The sequence below is a fragment of the Mixophyes fleayi genome, chromosome 8 (genome assembly GCF_038048845.1).
Source record: "Mixophyes fleayi isolate aMixFle1 chromosome 8, aMixFle1.hap1, whole genome shotgun sequence".
NCBI classification, from domain to species: Eukaryota; Metazoa; Chordata; class Amphibia; order Anura; family Limnodynastidae; genus Mixophyes; species Mixophyes fleayi.
The window spans coordinates 8,581,498-8,607,433 of record NC_134409.1 but is presented as its reverse complement, the minus strand read 5'-3'; the positions used below and the strand labels follow the sequence as shown (position 1 = coordinate 8,607,433).

Sequence of the window (25,936 nt, the reverse complement as noted above, 5' to 3'; positions counted from 1 at the left end):
GTTATGTGCTGTAGCCCACGGCAACCAGAGTTTTGCTTTCTTTTTCTAAATGGCACAGAACCCGATTGGCTGTTTTGGGCGACTACATACGCACCCCGACAATATGTTGCCAAGATTCCCCTCCCTACGTGCATTCAGCATTTCATTTTGAGACATTGGCGTACTGGGCGCAAGTGCAAAATATGAGATGGATCTGCAACACCTACTCCATCCACGGACAGTTTACCCACACTGCCTACCTTGCTGGGGGCTGCCAAAAACTGCCCCCCTTTTTTTTGTTCCCTGCTTTCTCTCCTCACATAGTGGGTCTGGTGGAAAGTTGGATGTAAAAATGTATTTTGTGTGTAAAACGTGCATGCAGATTAGTTGCGTTTTGAACTTTCTCCAGGAGGGTAAATATATCAAGCTGAGAGTTTTCCGGCGGGTTTGAAAAACCAATCAGATTCTAGCTGTCATTTATTTAGTACATTCTACAAAATGACAGCTATAATCTGATTGGTTGCTATAGGCAACATCTCCACTTTTCAAACCTGCCGGAAACCTCTCAGCTTGATACATTTACCCCCAGGTAATTAATCTGGAAACTATTGATGGTGCCAGAACAAGTACTGTTTCTCCCGTGTAAAGAAATAGAGGTAGCGCACTCATTTAGGGAATCAGCAGTCGTGGTCTTTAAGCTTGAACTTCATGGATTTGTCTTTTCAAAGTTAGTAATGATATAACTCTATGTATTTTAATTGTAATATAAGTAATGACCCTATATTAATCCCTTAAGGCAGAGGGGTCCTATCTCAGTCCTCAAGGGCTACCAACAGTTCATGTTTTCTGGATTTCCGTATGTGGAAACAGGTGTAATAATCACTGACCCTGCCCAAAAGATTAACTCGCCTGTATATGATTAAGGAAATCCCAAAAACATGACCTGTTGGTAGCCTTTGAGGACTGATATGGGACCCCTCTGGTGTAAGCCGTACTTTAAAATTAGAAACAACCAGATTAAACTAGTGCCCCAAACCACAGAGGGGTACAAACCGGCACTTGTTTCTCCATAACATATATTCTATGTTTAGTATTTGATACATGGGGAAACTGTCCACATTACTCAACCAAAATCAAAGTTTCCTGGCCAGGCTTAAAATATTTTCAAGACATCATGTGATTTTTTTTCAACTGGAAAGATGGACGTTGCTGTACCCTGAAGAGACTGCGTTAATTGTGTCATTCTACCATTTTCTGTGTTATGATTGGCCTGTTTGATGATGAGAACTGTCTAAAACATTTCTTGACTTATGAGTAGGTTCTTACCATATTTGTAAGAATTTGACTGAATGGAGAGAGTCAAGTAATGAGACCATTAACCCATAACCTCTGACATATCTCCACAGATCGCAGTTGAGTTGATTTGGTTCAAAGAGGTAATCAAACAAATAAGGGTTTTGTACAACTGCCAAATTATTAAAATAGTTTGTGGGTGACGGCTTTCACCAGTTTGTCAGGTTCAGAAGAGAGGATGGAGAAAAACAAAAACAGAAAAAGGGTACAATTTGGAATCGTTTGAAGTTTGTTAATAGGATACAGAACTAAACAGTTATTGTAGACTAGAGTTCACCAAATCAGTTTATATACAAAAAAGGAGAAAGGAAAGAAAAAAAAAAAATCTTGCTTGAAGCCCAAATACTTCAGCTATTGCAAAACTGAAGTGAATACTTTAATAGTGGACACATTGAGCACAGGGTAAACTTTGGCAAATTTTAAAAATGTTTTGCCAACGAACCTGTTTGCCGACATAGAAGATACTAGACAAGAATAATGGAAATCAGTCTAAGAGCTGTCAGGGTTTACTCACAACTCCGGCAGTTCACTCACATTGCTGTTAGCAGCTTTGTTGGCCCAAATGGGGTGTGCAGGGACATTGCAAGGAGACAATGGACCTCACTGTCAGACAGGAACAGCTAGACCCACTGGGCGTTTGCTGAGAATGGATGGATCCACCGACAGTAGGGACCAGACAAACAGTCTAGAAGTGCAGGGTTACACAGATAGGTAAAGTAGGTAACAAGCCAGGCTGGTAACCAATGGACCAAACAAGTCTGCAATAGCACAAGAATACCTGTTGCTTAGTCCTAGGAATGTAAGTGAGTTATAACCCCAGTGCCTGAAAGGAGGCTGGAAAAATAACACATTGCATAGAAATATTTTGGTAACTGTAAGGCACCCTCTGTAGCCTAAAATAGGATCAAAAGGAAAAATAAAAATATACAGGTAGTTTCATTTTACACAACACAGGGGGGATAGGAGTGAGTCATTAAACAAAAAAAACCCCACAGATTTCTAAAATACAATTCATGGATTTGAAAAAGTGGAACGACTGTTGCCAAAGATCAGTTTTTTGTTGGAGTGGGAAGAAAGTCATTATATAACAGAATTATACTTTTTTTCCTATTGCAACTGCTGAAAAGAAAGCAGCCCACATCATAAACACGTCCGCATAGAATGAACAGACGCAGGCTGTGGAATTTGGTTTAAAAGCAAAAAAGTTCTCTAGAACATGGACTCTAACTATAAACCTTACAAAGCAGAGGATGTGGGGCCCTATCTAATGGACATTGTTACCCGACTGGATAGGAGAATAGGTAATCCAATCAACCCACCTCACTAGCAGCCATTAACTCTAGCAACGCACTAACCAAAATAATTCATAATAGAGGCATCATTACATAATTTTAACAACAAATGTCTCAATGGCAAAGCTCAATTATATTATATTCCTTTTACATGGCCCGTTAAGTTTTCCCTGCTAAATTACCACCGAGACCTATGACTTTTAACCCCAGCCACACACACCAAAGAATGTATTGTGAACTAGACACTATTAATAAACCAGTAACCAAACAGGGAAATATTGTCTCCTGTTTTTTTACCAAACACAGAGGCAATTCACAGTACTGGGGAACGGAGAATACACAGCAAACAGTATAGAAAAAGGCTCTTACAGGCCACGTGTCAAGCCCTGTTTCCATAGGGGAAAAAATCTTTACAAACCAGACTTTGTAAATTGATCTTACAAAGGGATTAGCACAAATAACTGCATAATATCCCTCTGATCCACTTTTAAAGCGAGGAATTCTCGCTACTGAATACATTACGCCACGAAAAAGGCCGCGGTGTCAGCGTTGTGATTGGCAGCTGTGTTAACAGTCAACTAGACGCCTTTGTAAAGAGGTTCAGTTATTACATTTCTCCCAAGACCATGACTCATTAATCAAATATTCATACATCTCTGTAAATACACTGTAAGACAGAGGAAACCCTCAGAGCAGGGCATCCCACTACAAACGCCCTTTCATAGACCGCTGACAATGTGCCGAGAGCATGTTGTCATGTTTAGAATTTCTAACGCTTTGTGTAGCCCCCAGTAGCCCATTCTCCTGGGCAACAGAGCACAAGTCATCTTTCAGATTGCAAGTGTTACACAGCTACAATTAAAATTATTCCAGTATTGCTTCATCCACCGAGGAAGACACTGAATCAATTCTTCTGTTCATTGTTAACCATCAAGCAATTTTTTCCCAAACAGATGGAAAACCAGAGGCCGATTAGCGTAGAACACAAGAATGTAAATTAGCATAAAAAATTAGGAGCCAAACATTCTAAAGGCTTGTAAAACAGACTCATTTACATGAACCGTTCCCGCCATTATGAAGGGAAGTCCCCCATTCCCCCCCCTCCAGCGAGTGGCTCAGGCAATCCAGCCCGGGCCAACTTTGATAGGTATTGTGTACAAGGTCCATACTCTTGTTCAGTCATTTGGTCATCCGCTGCCGTCTGATCCAGTGTCACAAATGGACACTACATAGTATGCATGATGAAACTTTAGAGATGCACCTGTATTGAATTTTTTTTTATTAAAGACCTGTGTGTAAATACAGCCTTCTATCGATGGCATCATCCACAAATGTGAAATTTGTTTTATTTTTATCTTTTTTGCTGATTACAAAAGCTTCCCTCTGACTGAGCAACTTCCACTTCTGTATTGTGAAGAAATTGACAATTTCTAGCAGGTGCTTGAAAGGGCAGGATTATCCAGGAATACAGGGATTGTTCTGTTTTTCCCAACGCAAGCAGCCACTTTGGGACTGAACCAATAATTTACGACCATGCAGCCAACCGGTTCACTAGGAACCAATGACATCAACAAGCGGATGGGCTGCATTCTCAGGAATATTGGTTCAACCCACAAAATGGCAGCAGCCGGTGTGCAGCCAACTGTACTTTAAAAAGGAAAATACTGTATATTCCATTTTAGAATTCAGGCTTAATTTCACTTTATTCTTCTATAAGTCCTCATTAAAACATTGATATATTTCTTCCCCTGACGACCCATTACAGGGGGAAAAAAAATAAATAAAAAGGAGGGTCTTGTAGACACCAATTGGCCAGTTAGATCAGGGTTCACCATACTATCACCCTGATCGATGTCAATCACTTTACTGCGTACTAGTGATGTCTGCCACTTCCCATGCCTGACAACTGTAAGGACCACGGACATACTGGAAGAGCCACCTTCCGCACTGGCCACCATGCCCCATCAGTCCCTGGCCTAAAAAAAGGACTAAGCCCTCCCACCCTTAATTTCCCATGTATACCTAGATAGCCTTTAGCACGGTGGCCCAGTAGTCAGCACTGCTGCCTTACAGCGCTGGGGTCATGAGTTCAATTCCTGACTATGGCCTTGTCTTTGTGGACTTTGTATGTTCTCCCCGTGTTTGCGTGGGTTTCCTCCCACACTCCATAAACATACTGGTAGGCTAATTGGCTACTATTAAATTGCCCTTAGTCTCTCTCGGTCTGTGTTCCTGTGTGTGTTAGGGGATTAAGATTGTAAACTCCAATGGGGCAGGGACTGATGTGAGTGAGTTCTCTGTATAGCACTGCAGAATTAGTGGCGCAATATAAATATATGATCCATAGATACAAGTTAAAAAAATAACCACTAAATATCCAAATTATAGAAACCGGAGGCATTATTTGCCAATTTCCACTAACTAGAACCTCTAATAATTTGGACGTGGATGCACCCATATTTTATGCCGTAAGAGATTAGCAAGCCCTCAGAACATTAGCAGCATAATAGACACCTCACCAAAATGATCACAGGTGCGATTATACCTCTGAACCTTTATAATCTCCCTTTGAAAGTGACTCTGAAAAATGAGTCCCACTTTTAAACTAAAACAAGTACAAGTTATTATACCAAGGAATTGTTGGCAACAAATACAGTAAGAAATTAATAATCTAGGCGCATTGGGAATGTAAATTCCTACAAATAGGGCCAAAGGTTTTAATTTGGTAGAAGATAGGAGGCCAAACAAACCCCTGACCCCAAGATCCTATATTTACAACTAGTAGCGCATATGTTTGGTCATGTCAGACAGGAGAAGGTCTACAAGCAGTCCACAAGAGCCAATATAAGATTTTAGGCAATTGGCCCAATATTGCAAACAAATTTGGACAACCACTATCATTTTGTGGTTGCACAATTACCCTCTGGCCAAACCAACAAGTCCCAGTTAAGAGGTGCAGCTTGTTCAACCCATTCACCAAACAATTGGGGCACTGACTTTTGCCGTGACACCGGAATGGTGTCCGTTTTGGTCAATCATTCTAAGCCCGTCTTGCCCAATTGTACACACCAACAATGCAGCAATACCGCCAGGTCTGTGCCAACCTAGTTTTATTTTACGTGGCCTTTCGTTACAGGATTTGTAGCATATTGAACGTAAACAGCTTAAAATCAAAAGATATTTTACAGATCACAGTGACGCTGCACCCTCGTATCCGTCAGCGAGCCGAGACTGGTAAACGGTGCATTCGGTCTAATTTGTAGTCTGTGTTCCAGTCCCGTGTATTATTAAACAGTCATTCATGTAACAACCTTACAAAACAATGAGACCATTCGTAAAAAAGGCCCCACAAATGCATAAAAACACATTAAAAAAATTTTAAAAAAACAAACAGGTTGTAAAAACAAAAAGAAATACAGTCTTGTGTCCTAGTGTTTCGGTAAGGATGGTTGTGCCGTGGAGAATGGCCAGGTAAAGGGGCACAAGGAATGTTCACAGCAAGACAAACTCCTCTGTGCTAAGCCTTTTTAATCTCTTGTTCTCATCTTCTGTGTAAAGGTCCTTCTGTTCGTGGACCGGCGTGCAGGGCAAGTCGAAGTCTTGAGCGTGTCCGTTTACAAACGTAAATAGTGGATAATTCTGCCTGCTTGAAGATTTCAGCACCTGGAAGATAGAACACAGTATGTATAGCTGAGAGTCGGTCAAATAAATGCAAACCACTTTGATTACATTGGCACAAAAGAAAATCACTTTAAATCTTAAAATACAACTAAGATTTTTCCCTTTAAATTGGCTTTAGACTGTTTCATATCATCAGCGAGAAGAAATAGTCTAATGAATTTAAGTTGCTGTGTGTTTTTGACCACACCTCATTCAGTCATTCCATTGAAATCACTCCTAAAACTGTGGCTCTCCAGGTGTTGTGAAAATACAAGTCGCATAATTACAGGGCAAGTATCTGAAACTACCTATAGTCAAAAGCCACAGACCACCAAACAGGCGACCAATGGTTGTCTCAAGGATACAGCGGCTTCTACAGAGCAAGAACTGACCAGACATTCTTGAATACAGGTCTCCCCGTGTTTACGTGGGTTTCCTCTGGGTACTCCAGTTTCCTCCCACACTCCAAAAACATACTAGTAGGTTAATTGGCTGCTAACAAATTGACCCAAGTCTGTGTGTGTGTTAGGGAATTTAGACTAAGCCCCAACGGGGCAGGGATTAATGTGAGCAAGGTCTCTGTACAATGCTGTGGAATCAGTGCCGCTATATAAATAGATGAAGCTGAAAAAAAAAAAAAAAAAAAATATGAAGGTATTTTCTTGTGAGGAACAAGGGAAGGGGAAACCTAGATAATATTTTGCAAAAATAGGCACACAACTTTTAAAATTCCGCAGTGTACAATGACCAAGACTTTCCATAAAAAAAATTCCCATTTCAATGGCGCCATCTTGTGGCATTGAGTAGAAGACCAATGTTTGTGTATATAAAGATGTATATAGGAACTCCTCACTTTAGGATGCTCAGATGCAAACTTAGGATTTTCATAGAGTAGATTCCAACTTCACTTTTCACATTTGGGGGGGGGGGGAATTAAAATCTGCATATATACATTAATACTAAGTATAGTTGCACATGGTCTGCTCAAACTCCACAATTAACGCCCACCTGTAAATTAGGGTCCGTTACGGTACTTATTCAATGCAATAGTTTCTCTTCATATAGAAATCAGATTCTGGGGATTATACACCTACCTTTGTGAGTTCATCAATCGCCTTCTCAAAGTCTCTCGCATTCCTGCAATAAAATCCAATTGTGCAACTAGGGTCCATTTTTTTGAAAGGCATTTTCTTTGGGGAAGGACAATGGAATGACTAAGAGAAAACAAAGCCCCACAGTTAGATTCATCACAATTAAAGCACAAGCCACCAACATTTCTAAAAGTCCATTTGTAAAGTGTTTTACAGACAAATACTGATACACACCATCACAGCAACACCAATTTGAACAGACAAATTATCTATGCAGCTAAACTCTAAAAAGGCATCAGACAACCTGACTTTACTAGACCTCTGTCAAATAGCCTTTTAGAAGTTAACTTATGCAAACAATGTAGTTGCAACATTGTTTACACCCACACTTGTTACAATTTCTTGAAGCCAATATATGCAACATTATTGGATTGAGATATTCCTGTATCCTTTCTAGCAGTTCCTTTTCCATTTGATAATATTTTAGTGTACCATTGATTTTATGATCACATGTCAGAGAAACCATCTTGGTCTTGGGGTGGTTTGTCATGCTGATCATACCAGCCAATACTGCCTCTTGGACGGGACATATTTTGAATAGTTCAGTTATTGCCCTCATTTTGAGCCTTGTGGCGAGTTACAATAATCCGTAATGCAGACACTGCGCTATGCAAATAAAACTTGATTCAGCTACAAGTTACATGACTGGGCATACATTTTAATCTTTTACATATCTCGTTTCGTAAAGAATTTGAGATATATATTAAGTCTACAAACTTGCCAGTTATTCCTAGAAATGGTTTCTTATGCAACAGCCACCCACATTTAGAACCTTAGAGGTGCTCTTTAAGTAAACACTTAAATTAGGACCTCTACACAATGTCCTCCTGCTCATCCATCCAGAGCTTCTTACAGTTTAAATAATTACTTTAAATTCTTCACCCTCCATAATAGTCACTGGAAAGCAATGTTTAAACGTGATAATGTGTGTGATTTTACCTAATTAGATTTGCAAATCTATCTGCGTAGAGTCTGAGCTGGAGTGAAATGTACATTACTCCACTGGGGTCAATCCATCATTGTCAGCATTTCATGATGTGAATCTCCTACAGTCCGCGCAACAAGGTTTGGAAAAAAAAAAAAGTTTGCAGACTGCACAAATCTCAAATACCTCTGGTGTTATCAGAGCCAGATTAATGCAAGGCAACATGGGTGCTTAACGACCAACCCAAAGATGCCTTGCCAGACCTCTGGTAGAGACAAGCAGAGATGTGGGCACAATTGCCTTCACCTCTGGGGCGTTCAAGGTGGTAGGAGCTATGCAACGCATGCTGATAAGCCTGGGGTAGCTGAATTGTGGCTGGAAACGTGGAATGAGAGATCTCAATTGTTGGCAGGATTCATTTAAAGATTTAAAGTGACAATTCTGTATTATGCAAGGGGAGGGTAAGTGGCTCTAATGTGAGGGTTTATGGAAGAGCATGGCAATAGGGGGGCCAACATTTGAATGGCAATGATACTGATGGCATGGTGCTACTGATATAATAGTGCAGTTAAAATTAAGAGGAGGGTCCTCAAACCGCTAACCTGTATAAAAGTCCCGGTTAATTTAATTCCAGCTTTGGGTGTTCTATAACATATGTACATATTACAAGTATTTTTGACATCTTCTAGTAAGGGGAGAGTTAAACTTCAGTTTTAAGTAATAAACTATAAAAAGGAACAATTCAGCATGAAGTGTGACTGGTGCAGTGTCACCTTAGACCCTGTAGATGGCGCGGTTTGTTATGCTCGACAATGGATGGATTTGTAGCTGGTAAAACTCTAGATCACAAGACACAGCATAAGGATTTCAGACTCAGGCTTTTGTGACCATATAAAAGAATTTGTTTCCACTGAGGGGAGGGTAAGTGACATTATCCCCCTCAGGGGCAAACACAGGATTTGTAGAGGGGGGGGGGGGTTTCCAGCATATATGGGGGCGTGGCTATAATATTAGACAGTGCTTGGCTGCTCTCCAGCTCTTCCTATCCCCATAATATACATGGGCAATGCTGCGTGCACTACTGTTAGGTGCACGCAGCTCTCCCTTTTCAAGCAGAGCCGTGAAGCAGGGACAGGGTCCAGCCACCTCAATTATACAGTGTCCCAGGCACTAGGAAACCCCCCCCCCCCCCCCTTGGTTTGCCTATGCCCCTCTAGTGACAATGCTGCTTTGCCGCAGCGCACACACTTCTATCCCCATAGGGCCAGCCTGGTTGATCTCTGGGTCTCCAGGTGTTCATCTACAAGCCCCAGCATGTTTTGCCAATAGCGAGCCAAATGATAAGTGGTAGGGCATGCTGGGATTTGTAGTTCCACAACACCAGGAGAGCCGCAGGTTGGCCAGCTCTACCATAGCAACTTTTAACAGTGTTCAGATGCATGGTGTAACTGCAGAGGTTCCTCTTACCCTATAGTAACTTCTGCATCTTTAAGTTAAAGGTTAATATCACCCCTTTAAATGTGTACCAACGCTCATATAGCCCTCGGACTAAAAGGCTACGTTCCGCCCAGACTCAGAACATGTTTTAGAAAAGCAACGAGTAATGTCACTAAGGCTCAAAGTAGATTGATTGGCTCCACCCATGAACGCAAGCATAATAGTGGCTGCCTGCATTGTGCATAAGCCGCAGGCACAACTCAAGGATATTACGAGCAATATTCCGGTCGTATGTAACCATTTACTTATTATGCCAATTCCAGTCCAGGCAGATTTAGAGATAGGCAATCAGCAAATAGATTGGCCACAATTTGCAGCCAGGAGTTTAGAATGTCCAACTATTGTTGCACCAAACACTTTTGGAACAGATTTTTTTTTTTTGGGGGGGTGGGGAGATTAAGAGGTGGAGCAGCGATCATTGTTTAAGCTCCGAGAACAGTACTCTGAATAAGATCACTGTATAATTTCAGCTCATAATTAGTATATAAATCAGACCATGAAAATGGTGCCAAGCCCACAGCTACGGCGATACCTCGAGAGGAAAATCCTTTATGCTGACATCTACAAACGATTGGCAGTAATGGGGATCCAGGTAAATCAAACTGTCATCTACAAGGACAAAACAGAAGACAAGTAATTCAGAAAACACTCTATTATTACACCGCTTACAGCCCAATTTCTATGCAGAAGAGCGGAGAAGAATCGCAGACAAAGGACCCTGCCAGTCCAAGACTCCTTGACGGATGCGGAGTCTTTAACGGGACAGATTAACTTCTGCATAATCAAATATGCTTGTATAAGCAGGTTTTTTTATAAAGTGATGAGTCTGTCATTTAATTTTTGGTGATGAAATTACTTTCACAAACACACAATTATATTCCAGGGTTTGTGGATGAAAAATGTACCGGGAGAGGAGAGGAGACAAGAGGGACATATTACATGTCATCTTAACATCAACTTACCCCACTTAAACTGCGCAAATGTAAATATGTAAATATAATCTGCCAAATGATAGCGGCTAAAGCTCTTAAACTTTCATTAGATAGAAGGTAAAATATGCCTTGTTTATGCAGTGCGGGGAATTAAACATGCATTTTGCAGAAACCAATTACTACTAGAGGCTAAATGACAAACGAGTGAACTTTGGTGGGCTCTGATGAATTAATAGAGGACTCTGTGCCGCGGTAATTATTCAGTCCGCGAATGGCCATTTACAAATGTGCTAATTTTATTGTGGAGTAAGAAAAAAATAATATATTAAAGATATATATATATATATATATACACAAAGCCATAGATTATTAAGCACCAACCTTGGAACCCCACAAAGTAATAGGATTGTTTTGGTTTCCCACCAATGATTCCAACACAATATTCAAGACTAAGGATGCCCTAAGAAAAGACATGAAAGCAACATTTAAAAAGGTTTGTCAAGTGAAAAGTGTTAGTTTTATTACATTCAATAGTAGAATTACATTACGCATTACTGAATCACTACAAACTTATCATCTTTAGCTTTAATCATGAGATATGCAAAACTTGGCATGAAAACAGCGATGAGGGACGGATATTACAGTCTCCTTCCTACCCTTATCCTTTCAAATGCCCCTCTCTCTAAGGCTGGGTACACACTACGGGGTTTTCAGCTCATTATCGGGACAATCACACGATAAATGACCGTTCGCCCCGATATCGCATAAGTGTGGAGTCTGAAGCGATGAACGCTTATTGTTCCAAAAGCAGTGTCGTTGCATTTGCTTTTTAAACTGAAATAAAAATCTCGTTCATCTTTATTTATATAGCACCAACATATTCCGTAGCGCTTTACAATTGGGGACAAACATAGTAAACTAATAAACAAACTGGGTAAAACAGACAAAGAGGTGAGAAGGCCCTGCTCGCAAGCTTACAATCTATGGGACAATGGGAGTTTGACACACGAGGTTAAGTCTACATTTTGCAAAGGTAAAAGTGACTCATAGGCTAAATGATCCTGTCACACAACAATGTTGGTCAGAGGGTAGTTGTCTTGTGGAAATTGTGTAATGGGTGGTAATTAGAGATGAGCGGGCTCGGATATCTGAAATCCGAGCCCACCCGAACGTTGCCGATCCGAGCCGGATCCGAGACAGATCCGGGTATTCCTGCCAATTGCAAAACTGAAACCGAGGCTCTGAGTCATAATCCCGCTGTCGGATCTCGCGATACTCTGATCCTATAAATTCCCTGCTAGCCGCCGCCATCTTAACTCGGGCATTGATCAGGGTAGAGGGAGGTTGTGTTAGGTGGTCCTCTGTCCTGCTATATCTCGTGCTGTGCAAATAACAATGCCCTTAGAAGGACACAGCACGAAAAATTTTAAAAAAGTTATACTGCCGGATTGTTTTTGGATATTTTTTTTTTAATTTCTTTTTTTTATAAGTCCATTGGTACTGCAATATTACAAAGTTCACTGATTCTGCAGAATAGACTGGGAATTAGTGGAAATGATTGTTATTGAGGTTAAGAATAGCGTAGGAGTGAAAATAAACCAAAAAACTTGATTTTAACACTTATGTTTTTTTAAAAATATATCCGAATCCAAAACCTTAAATCCGAACCAAAACCTTTCGTCAAGTGTTTTGCGAAACAAATCCGAACCCAAAACACAAAACACGAGACACCAAAAGTGGCCGGTGCACATCCCTAGTGGTAATAGGGTAAGGTAGTGAGGTTAAGAGGGTGGTTGTTCTAATCCTGCAGTGTGTATGTACTCAGGACCAGCAGTGTCCATAGATATCTATGGAGTGTGCAGAGTCACCATCTATTCAGCCAATGGTTATGACAGATGAAGAGCACAGATCTGAAGGTAAATTGTGTTTAGTGTGTACACGTGAATCGGCTTCAGACGTGGGCAAAATAGTTAACGATATCGCATCGGGAGAAGTTTTCTGTAGTGTGTACCCAGCTTAACTCAATAGGATGTAACAAAAGATAAATAAATGCAGTCTTTGAGAACAGTCGAGTTTACATAGAATTCTCACCATGTACAAGTAAAAAAAAACAAAAAACAAACACTCAAATATAAATCTATGATCTGGTTTTTTTTGTGCACATGTTAGAATAAAGCCCTTGTAGAGCATAAATATTGAGGCTTTGATCCATCTGTGAAAATCCAACCTGTGTGCCAAGTCACTGAATACATGAATTAGAGCCATCCTTTAAAATATGTTAATACCATTTCTAAATTTTGGGGTGGGGCTACAGCACTAAGATTGACCCCTCAGTTTCCCCTCCAGCTGCATCTTTCAGACACCCAATTTTGAAGGAAACTATGGGGCTTATTGGCAAAATCACCTTGGTGCACAGTTTTATTAAATGACTACCAGTTTCTAGCCATTGATAGGCAGGCTGATTGGTCATTATATTTTACAGCATATTTTGGCAGATGCATCATGTTACTGAACACCTCGCTGTGAGCAAACCACTCTTAGCTGGTAAATGGTAGCATATACCCTCCAGCGGCCTTTTGTAGTTACCACCCCCTCCCAAAGTAATAACCGCCACAGCTTCTGTGGACTCCTCAGAGTATTCTCCTGTAGCATTTCCAAGTATTAAGGGGAAAACAGGCGATTAATTAATAGCCCACAGTCCAGGTAGACCCAGTTTCTCCATAATCACCTTGTGTGCCCATCTCAGACAAAGTCCAGAAGCAAGGAACCAATTATGCTGGGCATTATAAATTGGGTGATGGCATTGCCAGGGTCTACATAGAGACCGACAGTCAGGTCATCTAACCCGATAAGGGTCTTTGAAAATAAACGTTATTGGAAGAGTTCGATGCCAGGTAGAAGCGTTCCCATAGCTTACACCAAAGGCAGCGATATTCCCCCGGACCACCAACCCAATCACCGTTCAGCAACACTGGCGATACAGGGCACTTCCTCCTGTAGCCGGTACATTAACGGCACACAGTACAAGTACCAGGAGGGAAAGACCCCCTTGTAGGTCTTCTCACTGCAGGAATGTCTCAGTTCTCCATGATTGACCAGATAGACGCAGAAGTCTGTTCTCCTACCCATAGAATGGTGCCACCTAAAATGATATTTCAACCTTCGAGGAACCCACGCGGGGGACCTCTCCTAAATAGTAGCACTGCCCAGTCCCTAGGACATTCTCAAAGAGCACTGTCCAGCTCACCTTTCCCCTCCCTAGACCAGGGGTAGGCAACCTGCGGCTCTCCAGGTGTTTGTGAAACTACAAATCCCAGCATGCCTTGCCATATATCTGCTGGTTATCTACTGGCAAAGCATGCTGGGACTTGTAGTTTCACAACAGCTGGAGAGCCGCAGGTTGCCTAACCCTGCCCTAGACGACTACCATGTGCGGAATATTTGCTCCGAGTATATAGCTCCACCTAGTTTCACACGGTAGATTCCAACCAGCAAAAGTCTAAGCTGACCATACACAGACTGACCTGTTGATTCAGCTTGAACAGACAGCAACAATAACCACGATCAGACCGCATCCAATACAAACATATGCTGCCATCATCCATCCATCCCAAAATGTAATGGGCTATACAGATCAACGTTTGATCAGGAGGTGTTATTTATAGACCAAAACAAGCTGCGATTTGTGGCCAACACTCTAAGGGGTGGATTTTCTAAAGCTTCCTAAATGAGTGGAGGTATTGCCCACAGCAACCAGATTCTAGCCATCACTGTTCTAGATGCGCAATAGATAGAATCCAATTGGTTGCTATGGGCAACCTCTCCACTTTTCCCTTTTAGGAAAGCTTTTGTAAATCTACTCTTAAAATCTGCTTAACTTGCTGCCAAAAATTGCATAGGCACCTTTAGAAAGCAGAATTGACCTCACTATACCACACAATAGCCACTTACATATATGAATAGACCTTAGAGTTTCTTTCTGTTCCTCAAGCGCTCAGGCTAACCATAAATCCACTCAGATATTGCTCTCCATATGCCGTTATTTCTGTGAAAGCCTGACGCATATTCTTAGTCACTGAATTTAATCAATAGACTAACTGATACCGGCCATAAAATATATTTACTACTTTCACATATATGAACAGAGAACATAAAAGTTTCTTCATTAAATATGTCTTGGGTCCAGGTTTAAGCATTGCAATAAATAAAAAAGGAAGCAAATAAAACTACTATATGACATTAATTTACAGGAAATGCTGTGTATTACTGAGCTGATCTTATTACATATAACTGAATGGGTTTATACTTTATTACCCATGTCCACCATAGTCTCTCGCTCCTACAGAAAGTTGCTATGTTAGTAGGAGGAGCTTCTCTAACAGAGTAGGCAGAGAGTGACTGACAGCTTGGCAGACTTGGCACTGTATAGTTTGGTGAATTTATACCCCAGGACTAGTAACGGCAAATAAAGTGGCTGCACTATCAGCATTTCCATGAACATCAGATCCCACCTGGATATGGTCTTAAACATATGGGAGGGACGACAGCTATGTAACAGAGAGGGAAGGTAATACTAGAATAGACCTGAATTGGAATTTCAGGGTAACACTAAACAAACTTCATTGAATAAGATCCCACCTTCACGAACTCAAAGTATTCTGTGTTCGTCCTTTCGCCACCGAGTCTCACAGGAACCAGAATGAGAACAGCTTTATCACAGTCGGAGTTATTCTGTTGGTCATAGACATCTCCAATGTAAACTATACAGAGAAAAGGTAACAAAATTCCATTAGAGAGAGATCTATCTCCCAAACCCTCCTGCTCCCGCCCTCTTCTACAGGGTCACACTGCCAAATTATAGTCTTGTTACACGGTGACAGTTTGCCGATTTATACACCAATGTATATTTTCTGAGTACTCTTGACCGACCATCTCATCCTCGAAGTCTCCATCTATAATACGCTTCACCTGTCTTTGCCCAAATTCTTGGCATTCCAACCTCCATTGATATCACAGGTGGCCGCTCCTCCCCGGGGCAGCCTACGACCACAGGCGGCCGCTCCTCCCCGGGGCAGCCTACGACCACAGGCGGCCGCTCCTCCCCGGGGCAGCCTACGACCACAGGCGGCCGCTCCTCCCCGGGGCAGCCTACGCGTTCTTTGTAGACTAAGAACTAGCAGTCATGTTCTGTCCCTACTATGCCAATGTAAACAGGCTTCATCTACTTCTATTGCCCAGTAGAATGTAGTGTGAAGAGGTGGACCTATGTAATCTGCCTTGCACCCATCTAATAATTTAGAAAATGGATATTTAATCTCGATTAAAATCAGCTGTATGAATATCTGCTTTACAGAATAGTCCAGCTCAGCAGAAAGTCTTCCCTCAAAAACTGCCGATCTCCACTTCAGATAAGGATTAGACAGTTTTACCTCTAATACAAGAAATATATAGGTTCAACGTTTTCTTTTAGAGGCTGTTACTTACTCGTACAGTCCTGAGCAACATAAATCGAAACCCCTTGCATCTCTGGGTCGACCGACTCCTCAATTGCTTTTCTAAATAACAAAAAAAAAAAGTTATTTTTAATATTAATTTAATATTACACAAGCAAATATAAACGCTAAAGCAAAAGTTAAAAATATGACGTGTTGTGGTGTACACAGACTCCTCCACACCCCCCAGCTAACAAACACCCCCTGAAAAGCCTCAATTTTGGTATAGACCATTCTGATTCCGACTGTTAAAACAAAGATATTCCTAAACTCCTATTCAACCTCACTTACCAAACCAGCCGTTTCATCTTCCTACTCAGACATCCCTTTTGTTTTTTTATTATACATACAGATTTCAACTAAGAGGTCAATGGGTAATCCTTGGGCTGAATTACTATTATATCCTCAGCAACGACTACAAAAACCATAATGTCATGGGGCAACAGTAGCTTGTTTTATATTAAAATCCAATCTATACACCAGTGTTAATGTATGCGTGTTACACACATTTGATTGCAAGTCGATGGGCCCCAGGCGGAAGAGAATACAACGACTTCTGCAGGGAACAAGAGACCGCGATTCCTCCCAGTAAGCAGACGCCACCTCCTCGTCTCATTTACATAACCCCTCCCACTAAATCAGCGACCACTTCTGCAGGGAACAAGAGACCGCGATTCCTCCCAGTAAGCAGACGCCACCTCCTCGTCTCATTTACATAACCCCTCCCACTAAATCAGCGATTGGTCAACAGGCTTTTTACTTACAGTTTATGCAAATACTCAAAGCAATCCGTTAGGTCTTCCAAGTAGAGATCCCTCAACCCAGCCCCCTCCATCGCCATTAGGAATTTGTGATTTGTTTATTACTACTCAATTATTTAAATATACTAGTCATTTAAAGGGCTAATTTAACTACGTGTTTATTTCATAACGAGGATATTTGGTAGCTGTTGAAACATGTAGCGCTACATCATACTAAAGGGCTCTAGAGCAACAAGACGTAACTCCATGGCTGACAATACGGGTGCAGACTGTACTTTATTTTTATAAGGTTCTTCCCAATTGCCATGAACCTCAAAACGCAATGCCCCCTTCAAATTTCCTGCAGCCTGATAGCAATCAAATGCATCAAAAAAGGCATTTCAGACCAGGGTCCTATACATCGCATGTATGTTACCTAGGAAACGGCAAGCCAATTACTGCCTACTCGCAGTCTGTTTTATAATTAAGTCCCATCCCTTAGCTAAGCAAAAAGAAAAAAAAAAAAAAAGTTATTTACGTAGCAGCTTGTAGCAGACTATGGAATAGAATGTTGGAATTATTAACTTCTAAACTCACACTCGGATACTAGCTCAGCTACATATATTCTTTGTTATACACATATTAATTTCCAATCACGTGTTTGCTTGCGCTTTAAAAGGTCTAAAGGCAACATACCTCAAAAGGTGAGAGACCACTGCCGGACCGTACCAATCGCCAGCAAATTTCCCGGAGCTTTTCCCGAGCTTGATCAGCTGATGTATCCCAAGGTCCGCCAGGGGATGGTCGGAGAACCAGCTGATAATTTTTCTATGATAGAACATTGTTTGGTTCTTTTCACCATTAACTTGGGCTGCCAACGTTCTACTAGACGCCGTACCATCGTTATTGGCTTCAATGTACGATGCCTCAAGGGGAGCACGTTTTCTGGCGCTGTTTACCAACCAAAAGTCCGCCTCCGACTGGTATATATCCAGTGCGTTCGGCCACAACCAATCTGTAAAACAAATTGCGTCAGGAAGCGGAAGCCAAACAATAGACAGATATAGGACAGGCAAGTCCACTGAACCAACCTCTTCCTAGGAAGTGAAATAGTAGCCCCTGAGCCAGTAACATTTGCCCAGTTCGCAAGGTGCAGCCCCAGCCACAATCCGTGGTCCAGGTGGAACCCTCTATCGGAGGAAACTCCTCTCTGTATGTAAGCCATATCCTGGAAATATAATCCTTCCGGAAATCATCTACCGTGCCGAAAGCATCTTCGTTCGTCACCGACCCCGAATCTGAGCCATCAGGGGAAGAGTCATTGGACCCTAAAAAAAACAAAAAAACAAAGCATTAAACAGGATTAGGTAAAGTAATTGAGAATAAGAGAACAGTTTATTATAAGATCATATAGGAGACTTCAAACTACGTGAATAACCCCGGTCCCAGGAGCAACCCCCCCCCCCCCCCCCCCAAGTACATTTCTCAAAATGGTCTTCCCTCCACAACAGAGACGGTAATGGTTCCAACCATAAGTCCCCTTCAATTGCTTCTAGTACTGAAGCAGACATTGCCATTTCCTGGGACTGATAGAGGCTAGTGACACCGTAAGACTCCTGAATGGTCAACGGGGAGGGTGCACTGAAAGCTATACTGTAATATTCAGGTGGCCCCCTCCCTCCTGCAGAGCCTAAATACAATTAAAACGGTGTCCTCCCCTCTAGTTCCAGGGACAACTGTATGATGACATTTTAGATGTCTGAGGAATCTTCTATCATAGTTCTAAATTCCCTGCTGTCAGATATTCCAACTAATGAGAGAGGAAACTGCTGCCCATTCTAAGTGGTGTACTAGGAAAACAAAATATGGAGTGTATTAAATTATCCCCATGAATTTAAAACCAGGACTGTACTATAAGCCCTGGAGTCAGATCAGGGGTAATCACAAACCTTAACGATTTTGAAGTTTGAATTTACATAAACATTTAACACTTTAAAAACCAGGTGTTGTGTGCCGGAAGTCAAAGGGCATCTTTGCATAGAGACATTACTGCAGGCGCCAGTTTGTTGGGTTACACACAGCAGGCAGCCCCTAGAGATCCTCAGTCTCCCGATTTCCTCCACTCTAAACAAGTGTCTAATAAGTAAAGTACTTGGGCCGGAGTCATTAAGAAGAGGCAAAGCATATAAAAAGGAGTAACTTTGCACTGGGCAAAACCATGTTGCATTGGAGGGGGGAGGTAAATTTAAAATGTGTGGACAGATTTATAGTTGGGGTAGGGCATGTCCTAGATCAACATTAAATTTCAGTGTAAAAATAAAGCTATCAAGTATTTGTGTGCTACATGAATGAATGAAGTAATCTTGGTGCTTCCAGTGGGATGTTTAACTGTCTGTAGCAGGCACAGACGCCTCAGACTCCTTTCTGTACAAATCTCTCTACATCTCCTTTAATTACTATACATTATATATATTAAACAAGTTACCATGGCAATGTCATCTTCCATCAAAGACCAATTACTAATCAATAAGACCTTTACTTACAGTACTTTGAGTAAATATTGCTGTTCAATATTCCATATTTCCATTATATCCAGAACACACGATCTACGGATTACACACATCACAGGCTCTAAACCTCTATACTACCCATTTAATAAACTACTTAGCACAAGTTGGCAACAAATAAGCAGACTGCTCAATTAATCAGGTTTTGGGGACTTACCTTCAGATTTGAAGTGGTAACATTTGCCAAGCAGAAAGACAGGGGAATTGCGTTTAAAATAGGTTTTTGTTCTGAGTACCCAACCTAAAAAAAAAAAAAAAAAAATTATATAGAAAACAAGGAAATAAGATATATTAAAATAACGATAGAACCAGTAACATAAATGTGGCATAAGGCACTTGTGGATGGATAGGCTAAAAATATTCACTAAATCTATAAAAAGAGAAAAAAAAAAAAAAAGTTCACCTATAATTATTTCTATATAGATCAAAGGTTTCTTAACATTCTATAGAGAGAATTGAAGGTTTGACAATATGGTCTGTACGCATGCTCATAGGTTACATGTATGTAATTTTAAACTGGACACAGATCAAGATGTACAAGACTTAACCAACTTACTATATTTCATATTATGCCATGCAGATAAAAACCTAGACTTCAGTTTATCCACGTCATCTGCGCCGCTGGTTTCCATATTCACCACTTGAGAATAACCCCATGCCTTACAAAGTCTGGTCAGACAACTCCCTAAAACAAAAACAGTAAATTAGTGTTCAGTGCAATCAAGTAGATCTTACAACAGCTAGACCGCCCATATTTACATCAGTCACCAGATCCATTTTGAGGCGAAAAATATAGGTCCATATGACAAATTAAAGCAAGCTGCATTTTATAGACACGCGTTTCGCCTTTCTGTCATTTACGTTGGGACGTTGCTACTCAGAAAATGTGATTGAGCAGATATTTAGATTTATATAGTTGTATCATTGTCTCAAAAGACAATGGGGGACACAGCTAGGGGAGGACTGGCAAATTTTAGCCCAGGGGGCAAGACTCGACTCAGCAGCCTATCAGAACCATTTTAAAGGAAAAAAAAATAAAAAATGGAACTGGTCCAGTGACCCAGCCCAAGATAGCCCACTATGGCACCGGCCCCAGGGTCACATGCCCCCTGGCCCAGCCTGCACCTGGACACAGACATTAATTTGGGAATCAAGCTCCACCAATGGGGGGACAGTACTCTAAAATTAGAACTCATCTTAACCCCCTCCACTGGCAGGCAGGAGATACATCTTGGAACAAACTGAAGACAAGAACAGGAGTCCCTGGAAGGACAGTCCGAGTGGGATAGTCTGTCCGTGTACCCCATTGACTTGAGATTAAAGGATAGAAAGTTAATAAATTGCTTTTCTCCTGCAATCTTCTGGCAAAGACTGACATTAATTTCGTAACATCCCAACGGGAGAGAAGGAAATGCCCTTGGAGACCACATCTTGAAGCTCCTTATCTTCTGGAAGCCTTCTGCCGGTGGCCAGTGAGAAGAGAGGCGCGAACTTGTACAGTTCACCTGGACACTCACAGAATGGACCGACAAGGATCGGGGACCTGTCTAATAGCATTTTGCAAAACTAGGAGAAGATGTTACTTCGCAAAGCCTGCATGACATCAAGTGTATATCTGAGATTTCTCCTGTCCTTTGTCAGGAGATACTTTGTTGGCAATCTACAGAGTCCTGCGGTTTACTACAACAAAATGAAGGAGAGGTGCCATCTCTTGTCAAGTCACCAGCCTAGAGGAAGACCTTCGAGGACAACGAAGGTAGAGAAGCCAAGTTAGAGCCTGTAGCCCATAGGTAGCGACCGGAAAGTCATTAATCGTAGGGGAAGTGTTTGATCTCTGGAAGAGGTCGGAGCTTTCTAGAGAAATGTAAACTTAAGCACCAGAGATCCAGACACCAAGTCTTTACAAGCTAAAAATACATACGAGTTTTAAAAAAGACAAAATCATCCCAGTCTTACAGAACACTTCAAACGAGCGACAACTGTGCCAACTGCAATATATATCAGCATTTATATGGACTAATTTTAGGAAAAGAAAAATCACTTATGAAATGCGGCATAAAACATCCAGTTCCCGAGTGGGATGGTTTTGTACCATCTTCCTAGTAATAATTAATAGGTCATGTTAGCAGAAGTTATGGTGTAGAGAACTTTTTGACTTTGGCGACAACTTTTACAAGAAAAGGAGTCGGCACGAATATTACTACATGCACGTAGTAATTTTGTGGTACTTTGTTCCATAAGATCTTTCAAAGCCTCCCATCCTATAAACAGCAATTTTGAGAAAAAAAAAAAAAAACTTCAAGATTTCATGAGCGACGCCAGGAGCCCCAAGTACGTTATATAGCTGTAAAGATTACCTTGAAAACACTTCTGCAAAAGTTGCAAAATGGAAAAAAAAAAAAAAAAAAAAAAAAAAAAAAAAAAAGAGCCTTATTGCAGATTTGCCCACAAATGGTTGCAATTTTTTTCCCCACCGCTGGAGTTTTGGCCTTAAGTTTTCCCAGTCCTACTTTATTTAGAGGCCGCAAATTTATGGTCTAGCACCAAATTGTGGAACGGCAACGCAAAACTCCCCAGCTTTGCTCACCTGGGGCTGGCCTTACACACAACATGTCACATACAATCTCACATGTTACCAGCACATGGCAGCTAGTGACCGCTTAGACTGCAGTTAACCGATTAACCCTTGGACCGCTGAATGCCACATTAAACAATGTGCAACAAACCAGGGAGATTTCATCCTACCTTGGCTGCTACAGATGTCACTGTATTTTTAACAGGTTTCTACGGGAGGCTAAATGGATGGTCCCCCGATATAAACATTGCCCATCCCATGTACCCCAATAAGACAGTGGGTGAAGGGAAAAGCACAAATGGAAAGCTGTGGAGGGGTACAGAATATATTCAATACTGGCATCCTCCGATCAGCTCTACACCTGCTCCCACGCCTCAGGCAACAGCCAGCGAGGTGGAGTCAATATCAGGTATCGAAGACAGGGATAAAGACACCCTTGTGCCAGTGCCAAGTATAAGATCAGTTGAGAAGGCTCCGCTAACACCTGGGCATTGGCACGCTACAGCCTTAGTGTGTGCGCCGAGCAGAGAGGGTGTTCAGGAATAAATCTTCCCATCCACAAGCGCACACAGCAGCTCTAGCAAATCCCTTGCGCCGATGGTAAATGATTGCACTGCACCAATAGAGAGGCACCTCAAACTGGGGGAGCAGATGGAGAAGAAAGCAGAACCTCTTCCCTCTATCAAGGAAACAAAACGACAGAATATATAAATAAAAAATAAGTAAAAACCCCCCCCCCAAAACAATGCAACAACAATGAAGATGGAGCAGAGCCCAAACGTACAACCTCCAGCTTAATAAAAATAAAGGTAAAAAAACCAAAACAAAAAACATTGTCTGGCAAGGAAAGGGTTAAGAAAGCATCAAGTGGGTTAGTGTATGGAAATTCACTATTCGGGAAAAGGAATGAAAGTCAGCCAACGTGCTAATCACATGCAACAAATAAAAGACATCTGATCAGTCAGCGCACAGACCCGTCTCAGGAGGACAGCGCCAGCAGCTTGGAACTTTGTCCAGAGAGGAAATAGAAAGTCGCTGTCAGATTATGACCTGTCAGTCAGCTGTGCAGAAGGGAAGCTGAACAGAGTAACAATTTACAGGTTATACCAAGTTATTGGGCTGCAACGGCCCATAAACAAAAAAAACAATATACAAACAGGAGAGATATAAACCAAATAAAATGAAGTGGAAGCAGCCGAACATGAAATATCACAAAACCTCAGCGGATTCTGTCTCAGAGTCTGACATTATAAAAAGAAAAAGTGCCTATAAATGTCTTGTTAAGAGGGGCTCATTCACACACACACAGCGCACTAGAGGGGCTCATTCACAGCGCACTAGAGGGGCTGTGCGAGAGGCGAGCAGGGAATGATGCAGAACAAACCTTTTACTATATTAATCACAGGAGACAATTGCATTCATAGACACTTTCTTTTTGCATTACCTTTTTCTTACATAAAAATGCCACACAGAAAAATATATAATATACAGAACATTCTTACTAGTCCAGGATTTAACTTCGCTTATAATGTAATCAAGGCGAGTGTGTGTCTATATGAGGGAATTTAGACTGTAAGCTCCAATGGGGCAGGGACTGATGTGAGCGAGTTCTCTGTACAGCGCTGCGGAATCAGTGGCGCTATATAAATGATGATGATTATTGTAAATACAAGATATGTGCATCTCCCAGAGAGCACTGTAAATCTGGGTACACACCTAGGCAATTATCGTGCAGATCACATGATAACGAACGTTTGGTCAGATATTCGCATTAGTGTATGCTCCCAAGATCATATTTTACCGCATAAAACACATCATATCGTTTGATTTTTTTTTCTAAAGTTCCTAAAAATCACAATCCACGATGGAACAATGTTGGACAAATGTGGCAGTGTGCAGGCACTCACCACCAGCAGGGTAGGCAGATATCTGTACAGTGTCACACTCTTTTCAGCAGATGGTTATGAGAGATGAAGATCACAGATCTGAAGGTACAGTGTAGGTGTGTACACAGGGAGCAACATGATCATCAGGAATTTCAGTCATTAGTTGAATCATTACAGAAATCACAGCTGCAGTAATTTTCAGTAGTGTGTACCCAGTTTAACTGATTATTAGCATAGACTAATTTAACTGATTATTAGCATAGACTAATCCTACAACCTTGGGGTATTTTCTACGGATCTATTAAAAAAAAAAAAAAAAAAGCCAAGCCCCCAACTTTAAGTTACAAACTAAACCAGACTGGTAACAAATATTAATTTAATTAGAGACACAGATAGTATTAGATTTAAACAATTGAACACAAACTAAAATATAAACTCTATAGGTTTCCCATCAATACTTCAGCATTTCAAGTCTTTCAAAGCACAGACCCTGTATACAAACACAATGCCCAGCCTATAACACAGGAACATTTATATAATTAGACACAAGACAACCAACTGTAAGGTTTGCTTGGTTCTTACAATATTACTTTTAATTAGATAAGAATAGGACAACCCCTTAAGCCTGCAACATACTTACACCACCCCCCATGTATAAAGAAAATGCCTGAATAGTATAAATGCTGATCACAAATAAAGATTATTGTGACTTTTCATTGTAGAGTAAGAAACCCCTCACCCACTGTCTGCAACTTCTCTTCTGGGAAGCTGACACTAAGGAGCAATGTAATTGTCTCCTGGACTACATTTCCCGTGATGCTCACACAGGCAGGTTAAGGGCAGAGCATGACGGGAAATGTAGTGCAGTAGTAACTATAGTGGAGACAAATGATCACCCCAGCTGTATAACAGAGCTGTCAGTGTGCTGGGAGCCGGGGGACCCCCCAAAAAACGACACCCCCCTATTACCAATCAGTTGCCCCCGGTATGAGCCAGCTCCAATCCCCCGATGATGTCTCACAAGATCGGCAGGATGTTGTCAGCCGACCGTCATCACAACCCGGGCGGCTGCCGAGCACTTCCGAGTGGGAGAGGGAGCTGGAGGCTGCTCTTTATTTATAGGCCACTGGGGGGCGCTGTGTGCCACAATACAGGCTTTATACTCCTATTGGTCTATTGTTCTTCACGTAGTTACATTGTATCTTATGTCCTCATGATGTTACTTTGTATCTTTATTAGTCCTTCTTTTACCAAATGTATCATTACATGGGGAGTAACATAACAGAACAGTGTTGTGGAAAGAGAATACAGTATTTCATGTCTCTGTTTTTTTATTCAGGGATCTGATGACCTTGAAAATATTTTATGTAAAAGACAGAAAACATATCTTGAATTAAAAAAAATATCAATGAATACAGACTCGATTATAATCAGTACATGCTTACTAAAACAATGGTAAAACAATCATTTAAGTCTTTCAGTTTGCACTTAGCAAATAAAGTTAATTTTGGATATTAATATATATCAAAGACTGTATTACTGAGCTAAATAATAGACCTGGCACTTGGGATACACGGCAGCTATAAATTGCGAGTGGAGAAAAGGCGGAGAGAGGTAATCTCGTCATTTACAATGGTCAGAGTGAGATTGTTGATTTTAAAGTGTTTGATGGTGCATATTGATTTGAATCTGGGTGTAAATAAGCTCTATATAAACGTTACTTGTCATATATAGACAGACAGATCAGAAGATCAGAGTGCATAATATGCACACACATACATGCAATATAAGGTGGCTCAGTGGTTAGCACTTCGGCCTCACACTGCTGGGGTCATGAATTTGATTCCCGGTCATGGCCTTATCTGTGTGGAGTTTGTATGTTCTCCC

At 41.3% G+C, this 25,936-nt stretch overlaps 1 protein-coding gene across 3 annotated transcripts; it reads right to left on the bottom strand.

The window, feature by feature from the left end:
- Window positions 1–5,717: 5,717 nt before the first annotated feature.
- On the bottom strand, window positions 5,718–25,158 carry ATG4C (autophagy related 4C cysteine peptidase). 3 transcript variants are annotated; one of them, XM_075181808.1, is made up of 11 exons: window positions 25,019–25,158; window positions 20,145–20,273; window positions 19,746–19,829; window positions 18,113–18,349; window positions 17,718–18,036; window positions 16,274–16,344; window positions 15,428–15,549; window positions 11,171–11,249; window positions 10,390–10,466; window positions 7,379–7,498; window positions 5,718–6,287 (listed from the first exon to the last, which is right to left on the bottom strand). In XM_075181808.1, exons 2-11 carry the CDS (start codon window positions 20,218–20,220, stop codon window positions 6,117–6,119), a joined length of 1,356 nt encoding a protein of 451 aa, XP_075037909.1. In that variant the 5' UTR covers window positions 20,221–20,273; window positions 25,019–25,158; the 3' UTR covers window positions 5,718–6,116. The 3 variants fall into 3 exon arrangements, with proteins under 3 accessions (XP_075037909.1, XP_075037911.1, XP_075037910.1); XM_075181810.1 differs by lacking the exon at window positions 25,019–25,158 and adding an exon at window positions 24,789–24,839; XM_075181809.1 differs by lacking the exon at window positions 25,019–25,158 and adding an exon at window positions 24,071–24,189.
- Between the last annotated feature and the right edge of the window lie 778 nt (window positions 25,159–25,936).

Excerpts from the sequence above, each read along its gene's own strand:
- ATG4C (XM_075181808.1), bottom strand. The coding sequence starts at position 20,220 with ATGGAAACCAGCGGCGCAGATGACGTGGATAAACTGAAGTCTAGGTTT. Across the intron at positions 15,550-16,273 it reads TGTTGCTCAGGACTGTACGA|TTTACATTGGAGATGTCTAT; the intron begins GTAAGTAACAGC and ends TTCTCTGTATAG. Across the intron at positions 10,467-11,170 it reads TTACTTTGTGGGGTTCCAAG|ATGACAGTTTGATTTACCTG; the intron begins GTTGGTGCTTAA and ends TTGTCCTTGTAG.